We start from the raw sequence: 22,553 nt of genomic DNA on the forward strand, positions 1-22,553 counted from the left end.
TTTGTTTTGTTTTGTTTTGTTTGGGGCCACATGCAGTGGTGCTCAGGGGTTTATGTAGTCTAATCAAGCTTCTTATGGGTGACTTTTATATACTCCTCAATCACTCTGTGCTTTGGATTTCCCATTTTTAAGTGGGAAATGAAATTTACCCATTAAAAAAAGTAAATGAGTCATTATATGCAAAGTTAGAATGTTCCTCATTATGAGCAAGGAAATCTGCATCTTCAAGCAAAGATGAATGATCTTGGCTGAGTCATTTTCTGGCATTAGTTTATTTCTTCATTTGCAAAACAGCAGCAATGACCTAGACACAGATGACCTCAGGACTGGGAGATGATGAAGAAATATTTTTTGAAACTCCTCAAGTCTTTCATAAGTAAAAGGTCTTATTAATACTAATTATCTCCACTCAGATTAGCTGATTCACATGTAATAGGTGGTTTTCTAAACTGCAATGTTTTCTTTAAAGAATCATTGTGATACAGTTTGCTGCTGACATAAAATAAAGAAACTTGGAAGCAAGTTCAATTCAAAAGTTATTAGGATTAGGCCAAGATATGATTCAAGTGATAAGAGCACAATAGGTGAGACCCTGAATTGGATGCCCAGAACTTCACAAACCCTTCCAGCCCCTTCAGGACTCTTGAGTATGATCTGATAAGAGCACAACACTACTGGCTGCAGTCCTAGAGACTTATATTGTGGGTCATCTCCTTCTTTTCTACTTAGCACAAAGTCAAGTTGGTTACAATTGAAAAGACATTGGATTAGAAGTTAGGTAACAGTTTTTCAATTCTGCATTTCATTTACTGTGTCATCCTGGGTGAGGCATTTTATGTCTCTGGCTTTCCCTATCCTATAAAAGCCAGAGTTACAATGTTCTTTTGATAATTATGTTACTGGGCTTGAAGATTGGGTCTGACTACTACTTATTATTTGGGTAAAACCCCTTATGAATCTCCAAGGCAGTGTTTGATTATAGAGTATCTGATAAAACAAATACATTCTGAGTCCATATATTATCTTTGTCTCTGGAACTCTGCATGTGATAACATAAATCAATGTACAGTGCTTTAAAAGAGAAAAGCAATCTTCCTTTCTGTACTCCCACAAGGCATCTAGAAGTAACTTTCAGTACTCTGTGCTCTGTGCACAGGGATTCTTACTAGCAGTGTTCCGGGCACTATGCATTGCTGGGAATTGAATCAGAGTCATCTCCATGTAAGGCAAGTCCTTTAATCCATGTACTAGCTCTCTGGTCAAAACTAACCACATTTATACTCAATCACTTTGGACATTTTTCTTTCGCACCCCTTCCCTTTATACTATTCCCTCTGCCGGAACTTGTGCCCATATTTCTCATTCTTTGTCTAACTTCCATTAATTCTGCAGGTCTCAGCTTAGAGATTACCTCTGCCTAGAAGCCTTTTCTGCATTTTGTTTCCATTCTGAGGCTGAGTAACAGCTACTTGAGCTATTTATTCTCATTAGGATTGACAATTACACCTAACCTATCAAATATGAAGGGAGCAAAGATGAGAGGACAAAATTTCTATGATTTCTCTAGCAAACATGCAAGGAATTACATGATGAAGTTATCTGGTTGAATTAGATAGGGCAGAAGAAGAGACATGAATATGTTGGAGGACAAGAAAAGATGAGCTGGTCAGATTATTTATAAGTAAGTAGTGGGGCCTTTACAATGTTGTGCTTAATGTTAAATAGAAGTTTAGTTTTGGGAAAAACCTTAGAAATCATGTGACACATGGATTATAAACCAAAGTGTGTATTGGAGATTTAGGAAAATAGCTACTTAGAATTTCCCCTTTGCTCCCTTCTTCCTCCAGGCAGACATAAACTTCACATTTTGAAAAATAAAGTTTTATTCCTTTTAAAAATAAAAGTCATGTGGCACAACTCCAATTAACATAAAAGTGTTACCCTTAAAATTTTTAGGGTTCAGTGAATATATAATATGCGTTGTTAATTCAACAAAATATTAATTATACAAATCAAACAACTGAAGTTCAAGATTGTGCTACTAATACAAAGTCTATTGAGTACACATTTTCTGCCCTTAAAGAAACTTTTCAGGTAGCCAAATAGTTGGGAATAAATGGTCACTCATTTATCTCTTTAGCAAACATTTATCTCATGTTCAATGTTCCAACATAACACGTTGGAAGATTATGACCATCTCCTTGTGGTCTATCAGTAAGTTGGAATCTAGAAGGTTAAGAACTTATCTGAGGGGACAGATTTAAAGACCTAGCATCCTTTCCTCCATTCCAAAAGGAATGCACTTTTCCTTCATTGGTTTATTTGCTACATATCCCACTACATAGACAGGTACTTTTTGTCAGCTCTGTTTTACATATAAGAGATGTCACACCACTAATAGATGGCAGATCTAGGATTCAAACCCAGGTGAGCAAGTTCCAGCTCTTGTTCGTTAGGAAGTTATACTGATAACTGTGCAACCAGAATTGCTAATGAATGAAGAGCACATATTTATTAATACAATACATAACTTGAGACAACTCTTTCAGTCACCTTGATTTCCATTTTATCTTCCTGTCCTTAATGTCCCATTAACTACATTATCAAAAGTCAATAATAGAAAAGGAAAAGGGCATAACTATAGGAGGTTATTTCAGGAATAGGTTAAGCACATAGATCAGTATGGAATCTGTTACTTTTAGAGAACTGCACACTTTGAAATCTCTGAAATACATTCTATATTTTAATGTGGAAGAACTTATTTACATTTTTCTATTGAGAAGTTACACAGTTTTCAAACCACACTTTATAAGATCTTACTTATGGCATCAAGGTGAAAAGAGCCAACTATTCTGCTAAAAATCTGCATGTCAATAATAGTTTAATAATATTTTTCCTGAAGAAAAATAAAAAAATAATAATGTTTTTAAAATTTTTAAAATATTTTAAAAAAGCAAAATAATAAATATTATAAGCATAATAGTTACAACAGACCTGTGATAACATGGACCCTCTTTATTAGGTGAAAGTTTTATGGCTACACTGCTTCTTTACTCTGTTCCCTTCTCACTCCTTATGTATTTTAACTTCCTGGCCTTTCCACTGGATTGTACTTGTTAATGTCACCAGTAACTCATCCTTGACAGATCCAGCAGCTACTTCCCACCCTCATTTTTTAGATATGTGGTTCTGCATCCAAGTCAAGAAGAGTCTCTGTCTCACTGGCTCTTTTTCCTAGTCAACTTCCTGCCCACTGCTAAATTTTTTAAGCACTTGAGGGTTGAATTTGGCAACTTAATTTCTTCATCTTCCTTCTCATTACTTTCATTCTAATATTCTCATCCAGTTTGTAGTTTTAAATACTTCCCACCTTTCAATAACTAGGCATATTATACAATCAGCATCAAGACAGGAATGAATCCAGTTGTCTGCTAATCTCTCCATTGTTACCTAAATAAAATGTAAGCACCTCAAACAAATATTTATAAACAGAATTGTCATTATTACTGCTATCTCTCATTCTAAGTCTACAGAAAAGCATCTGTCTGACACATTGTAGACTTTCAATTTATATATGTTGAGTAAGTGCTAAAAAAACAAGCCAAATAAGCATAAATTTCTTCTATGATCATAGCCAACAAGTGGTAGGAAAATATGTTAATAGAGGTTATGCATGAAATAATACAAATTTTCATTAAAACTATATCTCTATGAAAGGTGAACCAGGCATTCATGATATAAGGATAGAACTGAAGGGTTTTATGTGAAGTGAAGTAATTTAAAGGGAGAAAGACAAATATTGAATATCCTCACTTATTTGTGATATATAGAGTAACAATACAAAGGGCTTAGAAAGTATTAAAGGCAAACCATTGTTTCTAGATTACAGTAATGAGAATGCCAAGGAGAAGGAAATAAGGGGGAGAAGAATGAGGAAGCTTACTGGTATGATAAGGGCATTGATCAAGGGTTTTGGACATTTTGATGGTGTGGAGATTAAGCAACTATGCATATCAAACAAAAAGATTCAAAACTAGCATAAATATGTGACCCAAAATTAATAAGCAAATAAAATATTGACAAGGAGGTGGGGTGAGAGGGAAAGAATCTTGAATTATTGTGGAGGGATATTGACATTGGTGGCAAGTTTGGAGTTGGAACATTGAAGTGTTATCAATAACTTTGTAAACCCCAAAAAATAAAATAGGGGTGCTAGGAAAAAAATCTAAACAGGATAGTTATATCAGCATTCTTTAATTTATAGGGTTCTCAGTGATCCTAAGCTCCTCACTGTTCAAGAGTCAACTAATTATACAATTAACTACTAATTCCTCTTTGGGAATCTGAGTTGCTCAGTTTCAAAACTCATTCATTTCTATCCAGGTCTTCACAACAATTCCACAAGTGAGAGGAAAGCAGATTCAGTATAGGCCCTCTCTTCAGTCTCCAAAAGAATGAAAGCAAAGTCAAAGAGAAATGACTACTTTTGTCAGTCCCTCTTACAAGCCAGACAGCACCTCCCTAATCACTTCACTGTTGCCTGTAACTCCTTTTTTCTTAGGGTATAGATAACAGGGTTGAACACAGGTGTCATCACCTTGTGACTGATGAACACAGCCTTATTCATGGAGAAAGAGGCAAAGAAACAAGAATAAAACTTGGAAGATCACAGAAACCATAATAATGTGGAGGGTGAGGTGGGGTGTAAGAAGTGGAAGCTGCCTTCCTCCTGGCCTGCCCTAGGTAACAGTGATGATACTCTTCAGCACTATCAGGATATCAAGGAAGAAATCAGGAGAAGAATCAGATAACATGCAGCATCCCACTGTTATATATCATATAACAGGGCCAGATGTGTGTGTGAAAGGCAAATGTCAGCTCCTGCGGTACATCAGAGTAGAAATTACTCAGGACATTGAAGCTACAAAAAGGCAGCAGGACCATTTGAGCCAGTTGAATCATGGAATGGACAAAGTCTATTGTCCAGGCTGTCTGGATGGTGATGTACATGTAGAAGAGGAGCTGAAAGATGGCCACCAAGCAATCACAGGCTACAAAAGAGGAAGATTGTGGCATGGCCCATGAAGTGGAAAAGCACCTGGGCCAAGTGTTTCAGACCTTTATCTTCTCAAGGAACAAATAATGAAAAATATTGCTTTATTGCTCTGTTTTCTTTTCCATCTTTAAGAAATATACTACTTCAAGATGTTGTACATGCATTGTTGAAAGTCCTCTCAGTCTGCAATCAAAAGAATATAGGTAATGCTTTTCAAACATCACCTCTGGTAAATGAGAAAAATGACTAGGTTCCCTGGAAAATGAGATTTAAATGTTGTATATGTGTCAGTGTATGTGTGCGTGAGAATGAGCATGTGTATGCATGTGTGTGTGAGAGAGAGTGAGTGTGAGAGTGAGAGAGTTATGTGAGGTTCTTGGAAGTTATCCCAGAGCTCATACATCTGTATGCATATTCTACCAGTGAATTACATCTCCTGTCAGTTTACATTTCTTTAAAATCAATTTTTTAATTTTGGTAGTTTTAAATTTACGATATTTATGTAAAATAGCACAGTTTCCATATGACATACTTATGTTGTTATGGCTGGTACAATGAATAAACCATTATAATTATGTTATTATTAACTAAAAATACATGTCTGTATATAAAGCATTCACCAAACTCAACAACAAAGCAACTTCAGAGAAAGGCTGGACATTCCAGCTCACTTCATGAAGCTCACCATAGAGAGTGATGAGTATAGTTAGAAATAAATACATTGAGAACTATCATAACAATGAGAATGAATGAGGGAAGTAGAAAGCCTGTCTAGAGTACAGGCAGGGGTGGGGAGGAGGGAGATATGAGACAATGGGGATGGGAATGTTGCACTGGTGAAGGGGGGGGGTGTTCTTTACATGACTGAAACCCAACCATAATCATGTTTGTAATCAAGGTGTTTAAATAAAGATATTAAAACAAAAACAAAAACAAAGCAATTCGTCAAAAAACAGGGAGAGCTAAACATACGAAAAAGACATAAGTATGGCAAACAAGCATATGAAAAGTAAGTAATCATCACTGAATCTATGAAAATTCAAACCAAAATGACAAAAATTATGTCAAACTCATACAGTGAGAATAGCCTAGAATCAATCTAGGCCCTACATCAAAGAGTTAGGAAACAACCAGCATTGGTGGAGATGTGGTGGAATCAATTCTCCTCACTTACATGGAGAATTACATGGAAATGACATGGATATGTAATCTGGCTCAGCCTCTACAGAACAGACTTCTCAAAAAATTAAAAACACAATTCCCATATAACTCAGGAATTACACTTCTTGGCCAAGTACACAAAATAATTGCTTGAAAAAAAAAGATATAGAAAAACATATATATTCACATTTTACAACAGCCAAGATGTGAAAATAACTCAGTAATAAAAGATTTCTTGATAAAAGACTGCAAAGCATTCTATTTGGAGCTTAGTCAATTATCCTGTATGTATCATTTATTGCTATTTTTGCACTAAAGTCACACGTTTTCTGTCATATAACAAATGGCAAATTGGAAGAAAAAAGTGTCTCACGTGTGTACGTACTGGTAGTGCTTACGATGCGTTCGTACTGAGAAATTGTGAACATTGCGTTTCTCACGGTACGCAGCTAACAGTAAAGGCAAATGACTATGATCCGATAACTACAAACATGTTTCCTTTTATAATACAACGCTCATTAAGAAAGAGAAAAACAAAACTTTAGGGGCTGGAGCGATGGCTCCCCCAAGCCAGGAGCGATTTCTGAGCGTATAACCAGGAGTAAACCCTGTGCGTCAGCGGGCGAGCCCCGCCCACCAAAAAAAAAAGAGAAAAAAAACTTTATTAAGAAGAACGAACAACACAACAGCTCTAGAGCCAGTGTAGAGCCTGTTAGCGCTTTCCAAGCTCCCGCCCGCTTCCTGGTGCGCCTGCTCCGTTCGCTTTTTCCGCCCACGTGACGCTTTAGGCCCCACCCCGACCCAATATGGCGGCGCCCAGGGGTCTCTGCTACATGTGAACGAGAGTTGGGGCTGGCACCGGAGAATCGGACCGCGTGGTGCTGTGCTTTGTGCAGTGTGGACGGTTTCCTCCTCTTAAAGCCCATTGCTTTCCACCCACGTTTCGTGAGGCCCTCGCGGGCTTACGTCGTTCTGCAGCCATGAAGACAAAGCCAGTTTCCCACAAGAAGGAAAATACATACCGGGTAAGCTAGGAGGCCAGGGCCGGAACTGTGTAGCCTCGGAGTCTGGGCCGTGAGATTTGACTGTGAGTGGAACTCTTGGTGGTGCGATGTTTAGTGGGTCAAGCGTGAATTTTAGTCAGAGCCGCTGGCAAAAGAGAGGAACCCCTTGGGCTCAGTAAACAAGATGTCTGCATAACACCTTTTGCTCTTGTGTTTTGGGGTTTGACCGTCTGGGAGTTTACTGCAGACCAAGCGAAATTTCGTTAAAATAGGCGAATTGTTTGGGGTGGAGAATGGGGACCGGCCGGCAGCTGGAGATTTCCTTCTGTTGCCTATTAAACCACTATTTGTCTCACTGAGGGTTTTTTCATTACTGTACAGTGGTAGGATAATGCATTTAAAAAAAGAAGACGGTAAAAAAAAAGATGGTAACAATTTGCGAGATCTCTGAGCTTGGGGATGACCCAGGCAGTATAAACTACAGGAGACTATCATGAAGATTTTATTTGAAATGACACAACTGGAAAGACATGAGCATACTCAAATGTCTTGAGAGAGAGAGAGAGAGAGAGAGAGAGAGAGAGAGAGAGAGAGAGAGAGAGAGAGAGTGAGTGTGTGTGTGTGTGTGTGTGTGTATACAATGGTAAGACTATGTCCATCAATGTGTTGGGGGTTGTTTGTTTGTTTGACTTTTTTTTCTTTTTTGGACCATACCCTGTATTCTTCAGGGGTTATGCCTGGCTCTGCTCTCAGAAATGGCTCCTGGCAGGCTCTGGGACCATATGGAATGCCAAAAATGGGACCTGTGTGTCTATATATTTGTGATGATCAATGATGTCTTCTTTGAGTTTTAAAATGAATTAGACACTGCATGATGTATAGAAAATGCTAGTTTGAAATTTTGAGAGGCATATTGTTACTGTTACAGGAGGTGGCTTTAAAACTTTCATAGGAAAATTATCCATCTTGATTATTAGACAGCATTAACAGACATTTAATATAAGTGACAGTGATACATTTTAAATGTGTTTCCTCCCTCGCTCCCTCCCCAGTTTCTTACATTTGCTGAACGACTAGGAAATGTGAACATCGACATTATTCACCGAATTGACAGAACTGCAAGTTATGATGAGGTAAGAGAATCTTATGTTAGCAGATCTTTTTTTGTTTTGTTTTGTTTTTGTTTTTGGGCCACATCCGGTGATGCTCAGGGGTTATTCCTGGCTATGCGCACAGAAATTGCTCCTGGCTTGGGGGTCATATGGGGCTCCGGGAAAATCAAACCACTGTCTGTCCTAGGTCAGCCGCTTGCAAGGCAATCGCCCTACCGCTGTGCCACCGTTCTGGCCCCATGTTAGCTGATCTTTAAGTGCTCAGTCAGCATTAGTTTCTCCTAGAAGAAGTGAGTTCCTTTTTGGAACATGAAATATTTTCTTCCTAAGCTTTAGATTTTCAATAATAGTTGTCAAATATGTTTAGTTAGCCTTAAGTTAAACAAAACTAAAACTCTCAAATGCCTTATGAAATCATTTGCAACCACATTGATCAAGTTCAGATATGAGTAACCCCACTATAGAAAGTTCTGTAGAACAATTTTGTATTACACAGATAAGTTGACTGAACACTTAGTAGCACTTTCCCCACATGATTTCTAGCACTGCTACAGATCTATCATCCATATGCTATAATTTTAAAGACTTCATTTTTTGTGGGGGAGGGAGAGCCACAACTGGCAGTTCTAAGGTCTTACTCTTGGCTTGGATGATCATTCCTAGCAGTTTAGGGGAACTCTACAGGGTGCCCGAGATCAAATCCGGATTGATACATGCAAAGCAAGGAACCAACCTTAGCCTCACTATTTTAAAGAGATTTTGAAAGTTACTTCTTCAAAGCCTAGTCTCCTTTTCTATTAAAACAAAGGACCACATAGTATTTTTTTTTCAGTTCTAATCACACACACCTCTTCTTTCTTTATTTCTTTATTTTTTTTCTTTATACGCTGACATACTTTATATCTTTCATTCTTTATCAATACACTTTAAATTAAGGAATTACCTGCATTGTACAAATAAGGGAACAGTTGCAGTTTCATTGATTTGCTCAAATATATCACATAGCTCTTAAAACACACACTATACTCTTTTTTAAATTTTTAATTTTTATTGTGGCCAAAGTGAATTAAAAATCTTACACAGTTATATTTAAGGTACACAGTGACAATAAATGAGGGCCTTCCACCACCAGTGTTGTCCTCCCTTCATCCCTTTTCCCAAGCATATATCCCTTATCTCCCTCCTTTATCCCCCAGAATGCTAGTGTAACTAAAAGCATATATGTTAACACTAACGTAAACCTTTTTTTTTTTTTTTTTTTTTTTTGCAGTTCCAGACATTTTTACTAGTGGTTTCTTAAAGGTTTAGAGTCAAAGGAGCACTGTAAAAACAATCTTAGAGTAGCAATTATCGTTTGCATGGGCCCACCAAAGTATGGGGGTCATGGAAAGGGAAAACTCTGGCCTAAGTACAAGGAGACCCTACCCCTGAAGTTTCCTGACATAAGACCATTTCTAGGCTCCAGGAAAACTAGTTTGTCCAATCCCAGTCATTGTCTGTAGTGCCCATACAGTTATATTTTTCACAGTCTCTGTTGTTGGTGTCATGTTTCTGTATTGAAGGTCCTGGAATCTGTATATCCTACATTGAAGTCAGGATGGTGCGGAGCAGCATCTAATTTCAACTCACAATTAAGGGCAATGCAGAAAGCCCTGTCCAGTACGCAGGTCGTTGTTGTTGTTTAAATCTTCTCAGTGTTAAGGGAAGACCCTTGAGTAAATCTATGTCAGAGCAGCAGTAGGGTCTTTCCTGGTAGAGGATTGCTTCCAGGTGATGTCATTGACAACTTTGGATGTTTTATAGATGGCTTCCCTGGTTCAGGAGTGACTGGAAAATGCCCAAACCTCTGAGGCCTGTGCCAGGTCATCATGTCAATGTTCAGGGTTTAAGGTTCCATTGCACCACAAGATTTGTGTGTTCCTATCTCTATTAGATAAGAACTTATTTGTATGTATAGTATTTTCCATTTTAATGTGCCCATACAAACAAGGAGTAATGCCACTTGGCGTTATCAGCGCATAAGGGGGCCGCAAGAACAAGTCCAACAATCCCCGGACCTGGTTCAAACATAAGCATTAAACTGAGGGACTCTTTTACCAAAATTCCTTATTGAACAGTTCACAAAGAGAAAAAAAGATAAAAAGTGGGGAAAATAAACAATCTAATTTAAGACAGTGGATACAATTTCACTGTTTAAGAAAATTTGTGTGTTCCCATCTCTATAAGATAAGAGCGTGTTTGTATATAATTTCCCATTTTAATGTGCCTATGCAAGGAAGAACAGTATCACATGACGAGATTGGTGCCTATGGGGATTCTAGAACAAGTCCAACAATCCAATTGACTTGGTTCTTATATAAATGGAGGGACACTTCTACAAACTTTCTTATTTAACAAATAACAAAGGGAAGGAAAGATAGAGAGGGACTCTTTCACCAAAATACCTTATTGAACAGTTCACAAAGAGGAGAAAAGATAAAAGTGGGGAAAATAAACAGTCTAACTTAGGACAGTGGACTCAATTGTCACTGTTTATGGGAACTAATCAGAAACCTAGTATGGTAGCAACCACAGTTACACAATGAAAGAACGAAGAGGCCAAGTGAGAGTAAACAAGTAGGTAAAGAGTACTGGCCTCTTCCCAGCCTGAGAATCCATCCTCTCATTTTTATTTTGAAAATATATGGTACCCCCACCCGAGTGGTCTCTTCCCAAACTGAGAGTCAATCCTCCTATTTTTTTTTTTTTTTTTTTTTTTTTTGGTTTTTGGGCCACACCCGTTTGACACTCAGGGGTTACTCCTGGCTATGCGCTCAGAAATTGCCCCTGGCTTGGGGGGACCATATGGGACGCCAGGGGATCGAACCGTGGGGATCGAACCGCGGTCCGTCCTACGCTAGCGCTTGCAAGGCAGACACCTTACCTCTAGCGCCACCTTCCCGGCCCCAATCCTCCTATTTTTATTTTAAATATATATGGTACCCGCGCGGTTTTTGAGATGGAGACCAATGAGAAAAAAATATACCAGTGAATGTCACGACGTAATGTCCCGACATACACCTGTGCTGCATTGGCCTGCCATTCACCCCATGTGTCCCCCCCTTAGTGTCAGGAGAGAAAGGGGGAAAGCCTGAGGACCACGATAGAGTTCACCTGGGCCGGCAACCAGGGAATGCCTGGAGTAGGGGAGGAAATAGGGGAACGGCTGGAGGCCTGCCAAGCCTCCCAGCACCCCCCAAGCTAGGGAGAATGCCTTCGGCATGGGGTGTCCCCTAACCCCATATCTGGGAAGAGCTGGCCTCCAGGATCAAGGCACCGGAAGCCAGCTATCTGCCCGGCCCCTCCCTTTGCTCCTCCTCCCTAGTGTAGAGGTGGGGAGCTGGAGACCCCTAATGGAGTCCACCTGGAACCCACAGCAGGCCACCCGAGGTGGCACTCAGGCCAAGCCTAGAGTTTAGGGGGAAATAGGGGAACGGCTGGAGGCCTGCCAAGCCTCCCAGCATCCCCAAGCTAGGGAGAATGCCATCCAGCATGGGGTGTCCCCTAACCCCATACCTGGGAAGAGCTGGCCTCCAGGATCAAGGCACCGGAAGCCAGCTATCTGCCCGGCCCCTCCCTCTGCTCCTCCTCCCTAGAATGGGGGGAGGGGAAGCCTGGAGATCCCTAATAGAGTCCACCTGGAATGCACAGCAGGTCACCCGAGGTGGCACTCAGGGCCAGGCCTAGAGTCCAGGGGGAAATAGGGGAACGGCTAGAGGCCTGCCAATCCTCACAGCACCCCCTAAGCTAGGGAGATTGCCTCTGGCATGGGGTGTCTCCTAACCCCATACCTGAGAAGAGCTGGCCTCCAGGATTAAGGCACCAGACCAGACACTATTCTCTTAGCTGTGGCCTGTCTTTGTTATGTATCTTATAGTATTTGTGTTTTCAACTACATTGGGAAGTTGTTTCCCAATGTACAAGTCCCTTTCTTACTGCCTTTTTCACTAGTCCATAAGAGCTTTGCTTTTTTCAAGACTGCATTTAATAACACAAAAATCATAAACACAAAGAAACTGGTAAAGGTGTTTGTCAGTGGGATATTCCCATCTTCTCTACTTTTCCACTTTCAAATCCATATGTATGTAATAGGCTAAATTGATATAAACTCTGCCCCCCTTTCAGCACAGAAGTATTTGTGATTGTTCAATTAAAGCTGAAAAACTAATAGAGAAGATATTTTTGTTAAAAGGGCATACCCTCCCATTCTATCCCCTCTCACCCCACACTTTTCTACACAATATATTGGAGGAGTATAGAATATATACCCATATTGGACTTTCCTGCTCCTGCTTTCCTCACCCAGAATCTTCTTCCCATATAAGTTGGTTTTTTTTTTTTTTTTTTTTTATTCAGTGACTTCCTGCCTAGACTAGAGCCTTTCTCTTCTCCTTTCCTTCCACTTCTTTTCCAATCTGGACCTTTCAGACACTGGATACTGTTCATTTATTATTCCATCAAGCCCACCCATGGTCCTTTACATCTCGATGCAAATTGTAGTTTGGATATTGTCAGTCATCAAAGTGTGTCATTTCAATAGGCTTGTGTGTTCATTTCTTTCACTTTTTGGGGCTCATTTTCCTGGACCTGTTTGTGATAAAACAGCAAACATCCTTCACTATCCAGCAGACCCTAAATACTGGCCTTGTGATGACAGCAACATCACACTTGATCCACTGGTCCTTCTGGTGTCATAGTATAGTATAGTGAACACTCTCTATTGTTCCTTTGTGATTAACCACTGCAAACAAGGGATACTTATTCTCATCATTTTCACTGTTAGGTGGCAGCTCTAACTATCCATTATCCTGCTTTCTTTACTTGAACCCATGAACATTGTTGTATCAAGTTCAAGAGGAAAGGATATACCATAGTTTCCAGTGTATAAGAGACTGGGCGTTTAAGACAACCCCTACTTTTCCTGTTAAAATATAGGGTTTGAGCACCCGAAAGTCAGATGACATCTTGAGGCTGGATAGGATGCAGCATTTGGTAACTAAGCTCCTCTGTGTGCCCTGAAAGATTAATCAGGACAAGCAGAGGACTGAGTGATGACGCCTGGCATTTGCATGAGATGTGGCGGTAAGAGGGGTGAATCACTCTCTCTGAAGCTGGAGTAAGTTTCAGCATGCCATATACTGGCATATAAGATGACCCCTGATTTTTAAGAAGATTTTCATGGGTTAAGAAGTCGTCTTACGGGCCCGGAGAGATAGCACAGCGGCGTTTGCCTTGCAAGCAGCCGATCCAGGACCAAAGGTGGTTGGTTCAAATCCTGGTGTCCCATATGGTCCCCCGTGCCTGCCAGGTGCTATTTCTGAGCAGACAGCCAGGAGAAACCCTTGAGCACCGCCGGGTGTGGCCCAAAAACCAAAAAAAAAAAAAAGAGAAGTCGAAGTCGTCTTACACACCAGAAAATACAATATATATTTTGTTTGTCTGAGTGGTTGAACTGTTTGAAATGAAAACAAGCAATAGCAGATAATTTCTTTATTGTCAGCTGTTTGGTGGACTCGTGGTAGCTTTAGCAACTACTGCATTTAATTTTGGCACTGCTTTCTGAATGCTCTGGCCTTATAAACCTCAGGCAATAAACCTCATCGCCTTCCCAGTGCCTGTGCAAGACACCTAGTGTTTCAATGAGGAACTCATGGGCATCCTTTTCCTTGTACCCTGCTTAGTTCCATGCATAGATCCACACCAGGTGCAACATTTTATAGGGAATCACATTCCTACTTTATTTTTTTTGAGGGGTTATAGAATATATTTTTTTGTTGTTGCTATTGTCTCCATAATTTAGTGCTGCAAAGATTGTTTAACAAAATGCATTTCTCTACATTCAGTTCCTGAGGTGTTTCATTGGCTAGTTTGATATTTGAATGGAGAATGGATTTTCTCTGAAAACCTGTTTTCTTTTTTTTGCTTTTGTGTGGTGTGTGTGTGTGTGTGTTCATCAGATCCATGATATTCAAACTTATGTTTCAATAACTGATTTTTCTCCTAGTAAAAATTTGAGTCATAATGTGTTTCTAGTGGTTCTGATATAATTTTGTCTAATTTCCAATGACAGTCGAAAGCTGGTTTCCTTTCAGTCCTCCTCCTAAGACACCTAGAAAAGCCAGCTTGGCCATCCCTCTAGGTATATTATGTTATGAAGAGCGACTGGGTAGAAACAGCACCGAAGAACCTGAGAGAACATACTGTCCCTTGGCTGCCTGGGAGTTAGCCACAGCCCGCTTCATAAAAGTCTCTTGGGTTGCCTTCTTATTTGCAGCCTTGCCATCCCAAGCAGCCAGCTCACTGCCTGCAGGGCCTCTTAGAGAAACTTAGTTTCCAGGGCTTTGGTAGAGGGCATAGGTTGATGGCACTGAGATTGAGAGTAGCATCCTCCTTGCTCATGCCACTAGACAAAAAGCAGATACCAGGAACAGCGGCAGGAACAATTTGGTGGAGAGCTGTGACAGTGGCCATTGCCACTTGCCCTGGAGTATACCGCTTAGTGCAGGCATGTCCAGCAGTCACCATGTTGGCTTCAGCAAAGTACCCTCCAGGTGAACATGATGGTTACTCAGGACTTTGTAGACAGTAGCCAGGACCTTCTCTATCACACATAAAGATGGTGTTCTAAGTCATGATCTTTATCAGGAATTACCTCTGGCTCAACAATAGGTACCAGCCCATTCTGCTGACAAATACTGGGGTAAGTGGGCCAGGGCATTGGCATTCTGGATAGCAAGGGTGGATGGACACTGGTCAGCAATTCTTACCACAGCACCATTTGCCAAAGTCAGCACCATCTTTCTTATACTGCGCACAGCACTCATTAAGGCCATCAGGCTCTTGAATGGTGGTTTCTTTATTTGTTCCTGCAAGGGGAGTAGCTCCTTGATCTAGCTTGATTCCCACAACAGTCCCCTTTTCCTTGAGGATGTTTTTGAAACGCTGTATCTGGATTTTCTTCTGGTAGAGAGTCTCATGAAATAGAATCACACCTTTGATGCTCTGGCTCATGGAATTTTCACTCGGAACTGCCTGAAATTTTCTTCTGTGTTCTTCTTTTACTCCTCTATAGGCGGATTCCCATGGTGCCTACAGACTCATATAGCTAGGATCCTCTTCCCATTGGAAACAGTGTGCTGGGCACACTGAGAGCTGAGAGCTCTTTTCTGTTTTGGGGTTAGGGCTGGAAATCTGTGAGCCAGGTTGACAGTTGAGAGAAGAATCTTAGATATCAGAAGATAAGATGAGGCAGCAGTAGCTGAATAGCAGCACATCCCTACTTTAAAATCTTGTCTTTTTATTTTTTAAATCTTGTCTCTTTTGCTGCAGCAAGTCATTATTCCTCTGCTTACCTTTTCAGATACTACAAAACATTTTCTGAATCTAGAGATTCAATCTTAGTTCTTATGATTCACTCAACTCTGCTCTTTATTCAAAGTATATGTGAATTCAAGTGCTTCGGAATTCACCTAACTTTTTTGGAAGGGTAGGCAAGGGCGATGTTAAAAAAAAAAAAAAAGATTATAGAGTAGTGAAACTTGCATTGATTCTTATTTGTATAGGCTTTTTTTTTTTTAAGCTTTTTTGGGTCACACCCGTTTGATGCTCAGGGGTTACTCCTGGCTAAGGGCTCAGAAATTGCCCCTGGCTTGGGCGGACCATATGGGACACCCATTTGCAGTCCTTCCTTGGCTAGCACTTGCAAGGCAGATACTTTACCTCTAGCGCCACCTCACCGGCCCTGAGTTTTTTTTTTGTTCTTTTAGATTCTTATTTGTATAGGTTTTAATGTAGCAGGAAAGGACAGGAAATGTAGAAATTTTTGTAAAGAAACAAATTAGAAAATACATGTTATATTCAAAGTATTGTGGAGAAAATGTGATTACAATATTGGGTATTAGGGTGTGCTGGTGGAGGGATCACTTGAGAGATAATGATAATTAAATCCAAAGCTCAGGTTGTATTTTTGTCTTGAAGTTGTGGATATTCATTGTCAGAATATTAGGAAAGAGAGTGATTGACACACTTAGGTATAAATTTTTGATATTTTTGGCTTTGGTATAGGAGAAAAAGTAAATCTGAAGTCAGATAACTCAATTGTGAGCATCTAGCAATCATTAAAGTGAGAAGTGACTATGGTAGATGTAGCCAAGATGGAGAAAGGAGAAAGAATAGGAATATTGAAGAGTAAAAATGGAGAGAGCATCTGAGCTACTGGATCTATGAGAGAAGAGAATGGGTTTTTAGTCCTGCAATGGAGTGGTTGGGAAGATCATTGAGATCAAGTTATAGGAAGAGTAGGATGAAGTTGATTTGATTTGGAGTTTGTTGAGTTTGATATACTTGTGACCATTCAAGAAGAGTATTGGTTACTTCGGAAGTGAAATTGCAGGTTGAACATGTAGTATGTAGTTTATAGTTTAAACCATGGGGCAGGTATGAAATATTGTGGGATAGAAGGTTGAGTCATAAAAGAAAGCTTTCATTAGAGTCCTGGGCTGTGGATGGTTCATAGTGACCTCAGTCTATTGACTGTCGTGTTAGTTGTCTGCATAGTTGTTCTCATATGTCATATTCTCTAGTAAAGTAGACTAGGATTCTTTTCATAAAGGCAGATTTCTTTCTGAGAGTGAAAACAAGCCACAGAACTTTTTAAAGCCCAGTTTTAGCATTTCTAGGATCACTTCCATTGCTGCATTTTGGGATATTTTTTCATTTGGGCATTTTTTGTATTTATAATAACTTCTATTATTGGAAGTGATCCATCACTTCTGTTACTGGTTAGAGCAAAGTCCTGAGGTCTAAACCAGATTCAAGGGGTAATTCCCTTTTCGTAGACTCACCACCAATGATAGAATCATGTGCAAAGACCAGGAGTACTGTCCTCTCTGATTGGCATGTGCAGTCGTTGTGCTCATCTAGGAATGTCTTCACTTCTGGTTTTCAAACTGTCAGGTATATCTGCTGTATTAGGCTGTATTTTGTTTTAAGAATAAAGTTTAATGGGAATCTCTTCCTATTTGTTCTGACAAAGTTTTAATTTTTTGGATTTTTTTTCTTTAAAGATTTACAGAGCTCAATGTAAAGGCTCGCTTTTTTGGCTTTGTTTTTTAAGACTATGGGTTTGGCATGCTCTTTTTATGTATGCTCATGCATTTGTTCTCGCCCCTTTTCTCATGTTAAGAGTATTCAAATAAACAGAATACAAGCTTATTGGTTTTGTCTTTCAAAGTACAAAGTAATATATGCTGAGTTAACAAGCTACACAATATAGTGGTGACCTTGGTAAATTCATCTGCCCCTTCTATCCCTTACTGTCAGGAAACCAGTGTTGACAGTTTGATGCATGCACAATCCTTCATAGTTTTACACTTACAAATACAAGTAAACATTTATGAAAACCTGTTTTGATCATACTATTGCTCTACCCCTTAGTTCAGACTCTTAAAAAAGAAATTAAAAAAAAAATACCATCTATATTGCCTTAAGGCATCCTTCTTTTTTTATAATTATCTTTATTTAAACACCGTGATTACAAATGATTATAGTTGTATGATTACAGTCATGTAAAGAACAGCCACCTTCACCAGTATAACATTCCCACCACCAGTTTCCTAGATCTCCCTCCTCCCCACCCTCCCACACCTGTACTCGAGACAGGCTTTCTACTTCCCTCATTCATTCACATTGTTATGATAGTTTTCAGTGTAGTCATCTCTCCAACTGCACTCATCACTCTATGTGATGAGCTTCATGTCATGAGCTGCACCTACCAGCCCTCATCTCTCTTGTCTCTTGTCTCTGAGATACTGTTAAAAATGTCTTTCATTTTTCTTAAAACCCATAGATGAGTGAAACCATTCTGCATCTTTCTCTCTCCCTCTGACTTACTTCACTCAGCATAATAGATTCCATGTACATCCATGTATAGGAAAATTTCATGACCTCATCTCTCCTGACGGCTGCATAGTATTCCATTGTGTATATGTACCACAGTTTCTTTAGCCACTCATCTGTTGAAGGGCATCTTGGTTGTTTCCAGAGTCTGGCTATTGTAATTAGCGCTGCAATGAATATAAGTGTAAGGAAGGGATTTTTGTATTGTATTTTTGTGTTCCTCGGGTATATTCCTAGGAGTGGTATAGCTGGATCGTATGGAAGCTCAATTTCCAGTTTGTGAAGGAATCTCCTTATCGCTTTCCATAAAGGTTGTACTAGACGACATTCCCACCAGCAGTGAAAAAGAGTTCCTTTCTCTCCACATCCCTGCCAACACTGCTTGTTTTCCTTTTTTGTGATGTGTGCCAATCTTAGTGGCGTGAGGTGGTACCTCATAATAGTTTTGATTTGCATCTCCCTGATGATTAGTGACGTTGAGCATCTTTTCATGTGCCTTTTGGCCATTTGCCTTTCTTCTTTTTCAAAGTGTCTGTTCATTTCTTCTCCCCATTTTTTGATGGGGTTAGTTGTTCTTTTCTTGTATAGTTCTGTCAGTACCTTGTAAATTTTGGATATTAGTCCTTTATCTGATGAGTATTGGGTGAATAATTTCTCCCCTCAGTGGGTGTCCTTTGTATTCTGGGCACTATCTCCTTTGAGATGCAGAAGCTTCTCAGCTTAATGTAGTCCCATCTGTTTATCTCTGCTTCCACTTGTTTGGAGAGTGCTGTCTCCTCCTTAAAGATGCCTTTAGTCTCAATGTCCTGGAGTGTTTCACCTACATGTTGTTCTATATATCTTATAGTTTCAGATCTGATATCAAGGTCTTTAATCCATTTGGATTTTACCTTTGTACATGGTGTTAGCTGGGGGTCTGAGTTCGCTTTTTTGCAAATGGCTAACCAGTTGTGCCAACACCACTTGTTGAATAGGCTTTCCTTGCTCCATTTAGGATTTCTTGCTCCTTTATCAAAAACTAGGTGGTTATATGTCTGAGGAACATTCTCTAAGTACTCAAGCCTATTCCACTGATCTGAGGGTCTGTCTTTATTCCAATACCATGCTGTTTTTATAACTATTGCTTTGTAATAAAGCTTAAAATTGGGGAAAGTAATGCCTCCCATATTCCTTTTCCCAAGGATTGCTTTAGCTATTCGAGGTTGTTTATTGTTCCAAATTAATTTCAGAAGTGTTGGATCTACTTCTTTGAAGAATGTCATGGGTATCTTTAGAGGATAAATCTTTAGAGGATAAATCTGTACAATGCTTTTGGAAGTATTGCCATTTTAATGATGTTGATCCTGCCAATCATGTGCAGGGTATGTGTTTCCATTTCCGCGTGTCCTCTCTTATTTCTTGGAGCAGTGTTTTATAGTTTTCTTTGTATAGATCCTTCACATCTTTAGTCAGGTTGACTCCAAGATATTTGTGTGGCACTAATGTGAATGGGATTGTTCTCTTAATGTCCATCCCTATCATTATTAGTGTATAAAAAGGCCATTGATTTTTGTGTGTTAATTTTGTAGCCTACCACTTTGCTATATGAGTCTATTATTTCTAGAAGCTTTTTGGTAAGAGTCTTTAGGGTTTTCTAAGTAGAGTATCTTGTCATCTGCAAACAGTGAGAGCTTGACTTCTTCCTTTCCTATCTGTATTCCCTTGATATCTTTTTCTTGCCTAATTGCTATAGCAAGTACTTCCAGTACTATGTTGAAGAGGAGTGGTGAGAGAGGACAGCCTTGTCTTGTACCAGAATTTAGAGGGAAGGATTTTAGTTTTTCTCCATTGAGGATAATATTTGCCACTGGCTTGTGGTAGATGGCCTTAACTATATTGAGAGAGGTTCCTTTTATTCCTATCTTGCTGAGAGTTTTCATCAAGAATGGGTGTTGAACCTTATCAAATGCTTTTTCTGCATCTATTGATATGACCATGTGATTTTTATTGTTGTTGTTTATGTTGTGTATTATGTTGATAGATTTATGGATGTTAAACCATCCTTGCCTTCCTGGGATGAAACCTACTTGATCAAAGTGAATGATCTTTTTGATGAGGCACTGGATCCTGTTCGCCAGGATTTTGTTGAGGATCTTTGCATCGGTGTTCATTCGGGATATTGGTCTGTAATTTTCTTTTTTGGCAGCATCTCTATCTGGTTTTAGTATTAAGATGATGTTGGCATCATAAAAGCTTTTGGAAGTGTTCCTGTTTTTTTTGATTTCATAAAAGAGCCTGGCCAGGATTGGTAGTAGTTCCTCTTGAAAGGTTTGAAAGAATTCATTCGTGAATCCATCAATGCCTGGGCTTTTGTTTTCGGGCAGATTTTTGATTACGGTTTTAATTTCCTCAATAGTGATGGGGGTGTTTAGATATGCTACATCTTCTTTATTCAACCATGGAAGGTTATATATGTTCAAAAATTTATCCATTTCGTCCAGGTTCTCATATTTAGTGGCGTAGTTTCTCAAAGTATTCTCTGAATACCCTTTGAATCTCTGCAGTATCTGTAGTGATCTCCCCCTTTTCATTTCTAATACGCGTTATCAAGTTTCTCTCTCTTGCTTTGTGAGTTTTGCCAATGGTCTATCAATCTTGCTTATTTTTTCAAAGAACCAACTTCTTTCATTGATCTTTCGGATTGCTTTTTGGGTTTCAATTTCATTGATTTCTGCTCTCAGCTTTGTTATTTCCTTCTGTCTCCCTATTTTTAGTTTCTTTTGTTGATCATTTTCTAATTCTATAAGCTGCGTCATTAAGCTATTTATGTATGCTCCTTCTTCCTTCCTTATGTGTGCTTGCAAAGCTATAAATTTTCCTCTCAGTACCGCTTTTGCTGTATCCCATAGGTTCTGATAGTTTGTGTTTTCATTGTCATTTGTTTCCAGGAAATTTTTGATTTCTTCTTTGATTTCATCTCGGACCCACTGGTTGTTCAGTAGTAGACTGTTTAATTTCCAGGTGTTAAATTTTTTCTTCTGTGTCCCTTTGTAGTTCAAATCTAACTTCAGAGCCTTGTAGCCTGCAAAATTTCTGTCTTCTTGATTTTATGGAATTATGTTTTATGTGCCAGCATGTGGTCTATCCTGGAGAATGACCCATGTACGTTGGGAAAGAATGTGTATCCAGGTTTCTGAGGATTGAGTGTCCTATATATATCTACTATGTCTCTTTCTTCCATTTCTGTTTTCAGGTCTAGTATATTTTTGTTGGGTTTCAATTTGGTTGACCTATCAAGTGTTGACAAGCCTGTGTTGAGTTCTCCCACAATTATTGTGTTGTTATTGATATCCTTTTTCAGATTTGTCAACAATTGTATTAAATACTTTGCTTGTCCCTCATTGGGTGCATATATGTTTAGGAGAGTGATTTCTTCCTGCTGTACATATCCCTTGATTAGTACATAATATCCATCTTTGTCCCTTACAACTTTTCTGAATATAAAGTTTGTGTCATCTGATGTTAGTATGGCCCATCCCCGCTTTTTTTTTTGTTTTGTTTTGTTTTGTTTTTGGGCCACACCCGGTAACGCTCAGGGGTTACTCCTGGCTATGCGCTCAGAAGTCGCTCCTGGCTTGGGGGACCATATGGGACACCGGGGGATCGAACCGCGGTCCATCCAAGGCTAGCGCAGGCAAGGCAGGCACCTTACCTCTTGCGCCACCTCCCGGCCCCCACCCCCGCTTTTTTTTTTTTTTTTTTTTTAATATAATTTTTATTTTGATCATAGTGTCTTACATATTGTTGACAATAACATTTTAGGTACATATTTACATAAAATCAGGGGGGATTCCCATCACCAAATTGTCCTCCCTACCCCTCCGTTGTTGTCCTACCTCCCATTTCCTCTTCCCTCACCCCCAGGGCGGCTAGAATATGTGGTCCCCTCTGTATCCAACCCACTACTTAGTAGTCTTGCACCTGTTTGGTCTTGATGCCTCCCTTATCTCCCCCTCTAACTGTAGGCAGGACTAGCTAGTTCAAGTTGCGTGGTTTTGCCTGAGAAGGAGAAGATAAATAAACTGGGGTAAGAGTCTAATACTCCCAAAATGGGTGGAATCCTTCTGGGGGCTCTCATCATCGATTTGGGAGATGAAGGAGAGAAAGAAGGTGAAACACTCCACCAGTACCAAAAAAAGTGTCAATTATCCAGTGAGGACTCCAGCTATATCGATAAGCACCACAAAAAAACAGCCGAAAAACAAAGCAAAACAGACAAACAAACAAACAAAAAAACAGAACAAA

General features: G+C 39.5%; 2 protein-coding genes and 1 pseudogene across 3 annotated transcripts in view; 1 reads left to right on the forward strand and 2 right to left on the reverse strand.

The window, feature by feature from the left end:
- Positions 1-7,143, reverse strand: part of SLC5A8 (solute carrier family 5 member 8) — a 122,430-nt gene extending 115,287 nt beyond the window's left edge. Inside the window, 2 exon segments of the mRNA XM_049782940.1 lie at positions 6,591-6,666; positions 6,897-7,143. Coding sequence (XP_049638897.1) covers positions 6,591-6,666; positions 6,897-7,143 — 323 coding nt within the window.
- Positions 7,039-22,553, forward strand: part of UTP20 (UTP20 small subunit processome component) — a 148,421-nt gene continuing 132,906 nt past the window's right edge. The window contains exons 1-2 of one of the 2 annotated variants that reach the window (XM_049782797.1): positions 7,039-7,242; positions 8,274-8,354. In XM_049782797.1, the coding sequence (XP_049638754.1) occupies positions 7,198-7,242; positions 8,274-8,354 (126 nt within the window). In that variant the 5' untranslated portion in view covers positions 7,039-7,197. The remainder of the gene's footprint in view (positions 7,243-8,273; positions 8,355-22,553) is intronic. The other variant, XM_049782796.1, reaches the window with a different exon arrangement.
- Positions 14,522-15,646, reverse strand: LOC126022881 (fructose-bisphosphate aldolase B-like; annotated as a pseudogene).

Source organism: Suncus etruscus, chromosome 11 (assembly GCF_024139225.1).
Source record: "Suncus etruscus isolate mSunEtr1 chromosome 11, mSunEtr1.pri.cur, whole genome shotgun sequence".
NCBI lineage: Eukaryota > Metazoa > Chordata > Mammalia > Eulipotyphla > Soricidae > Suncus > Suncus etruscus.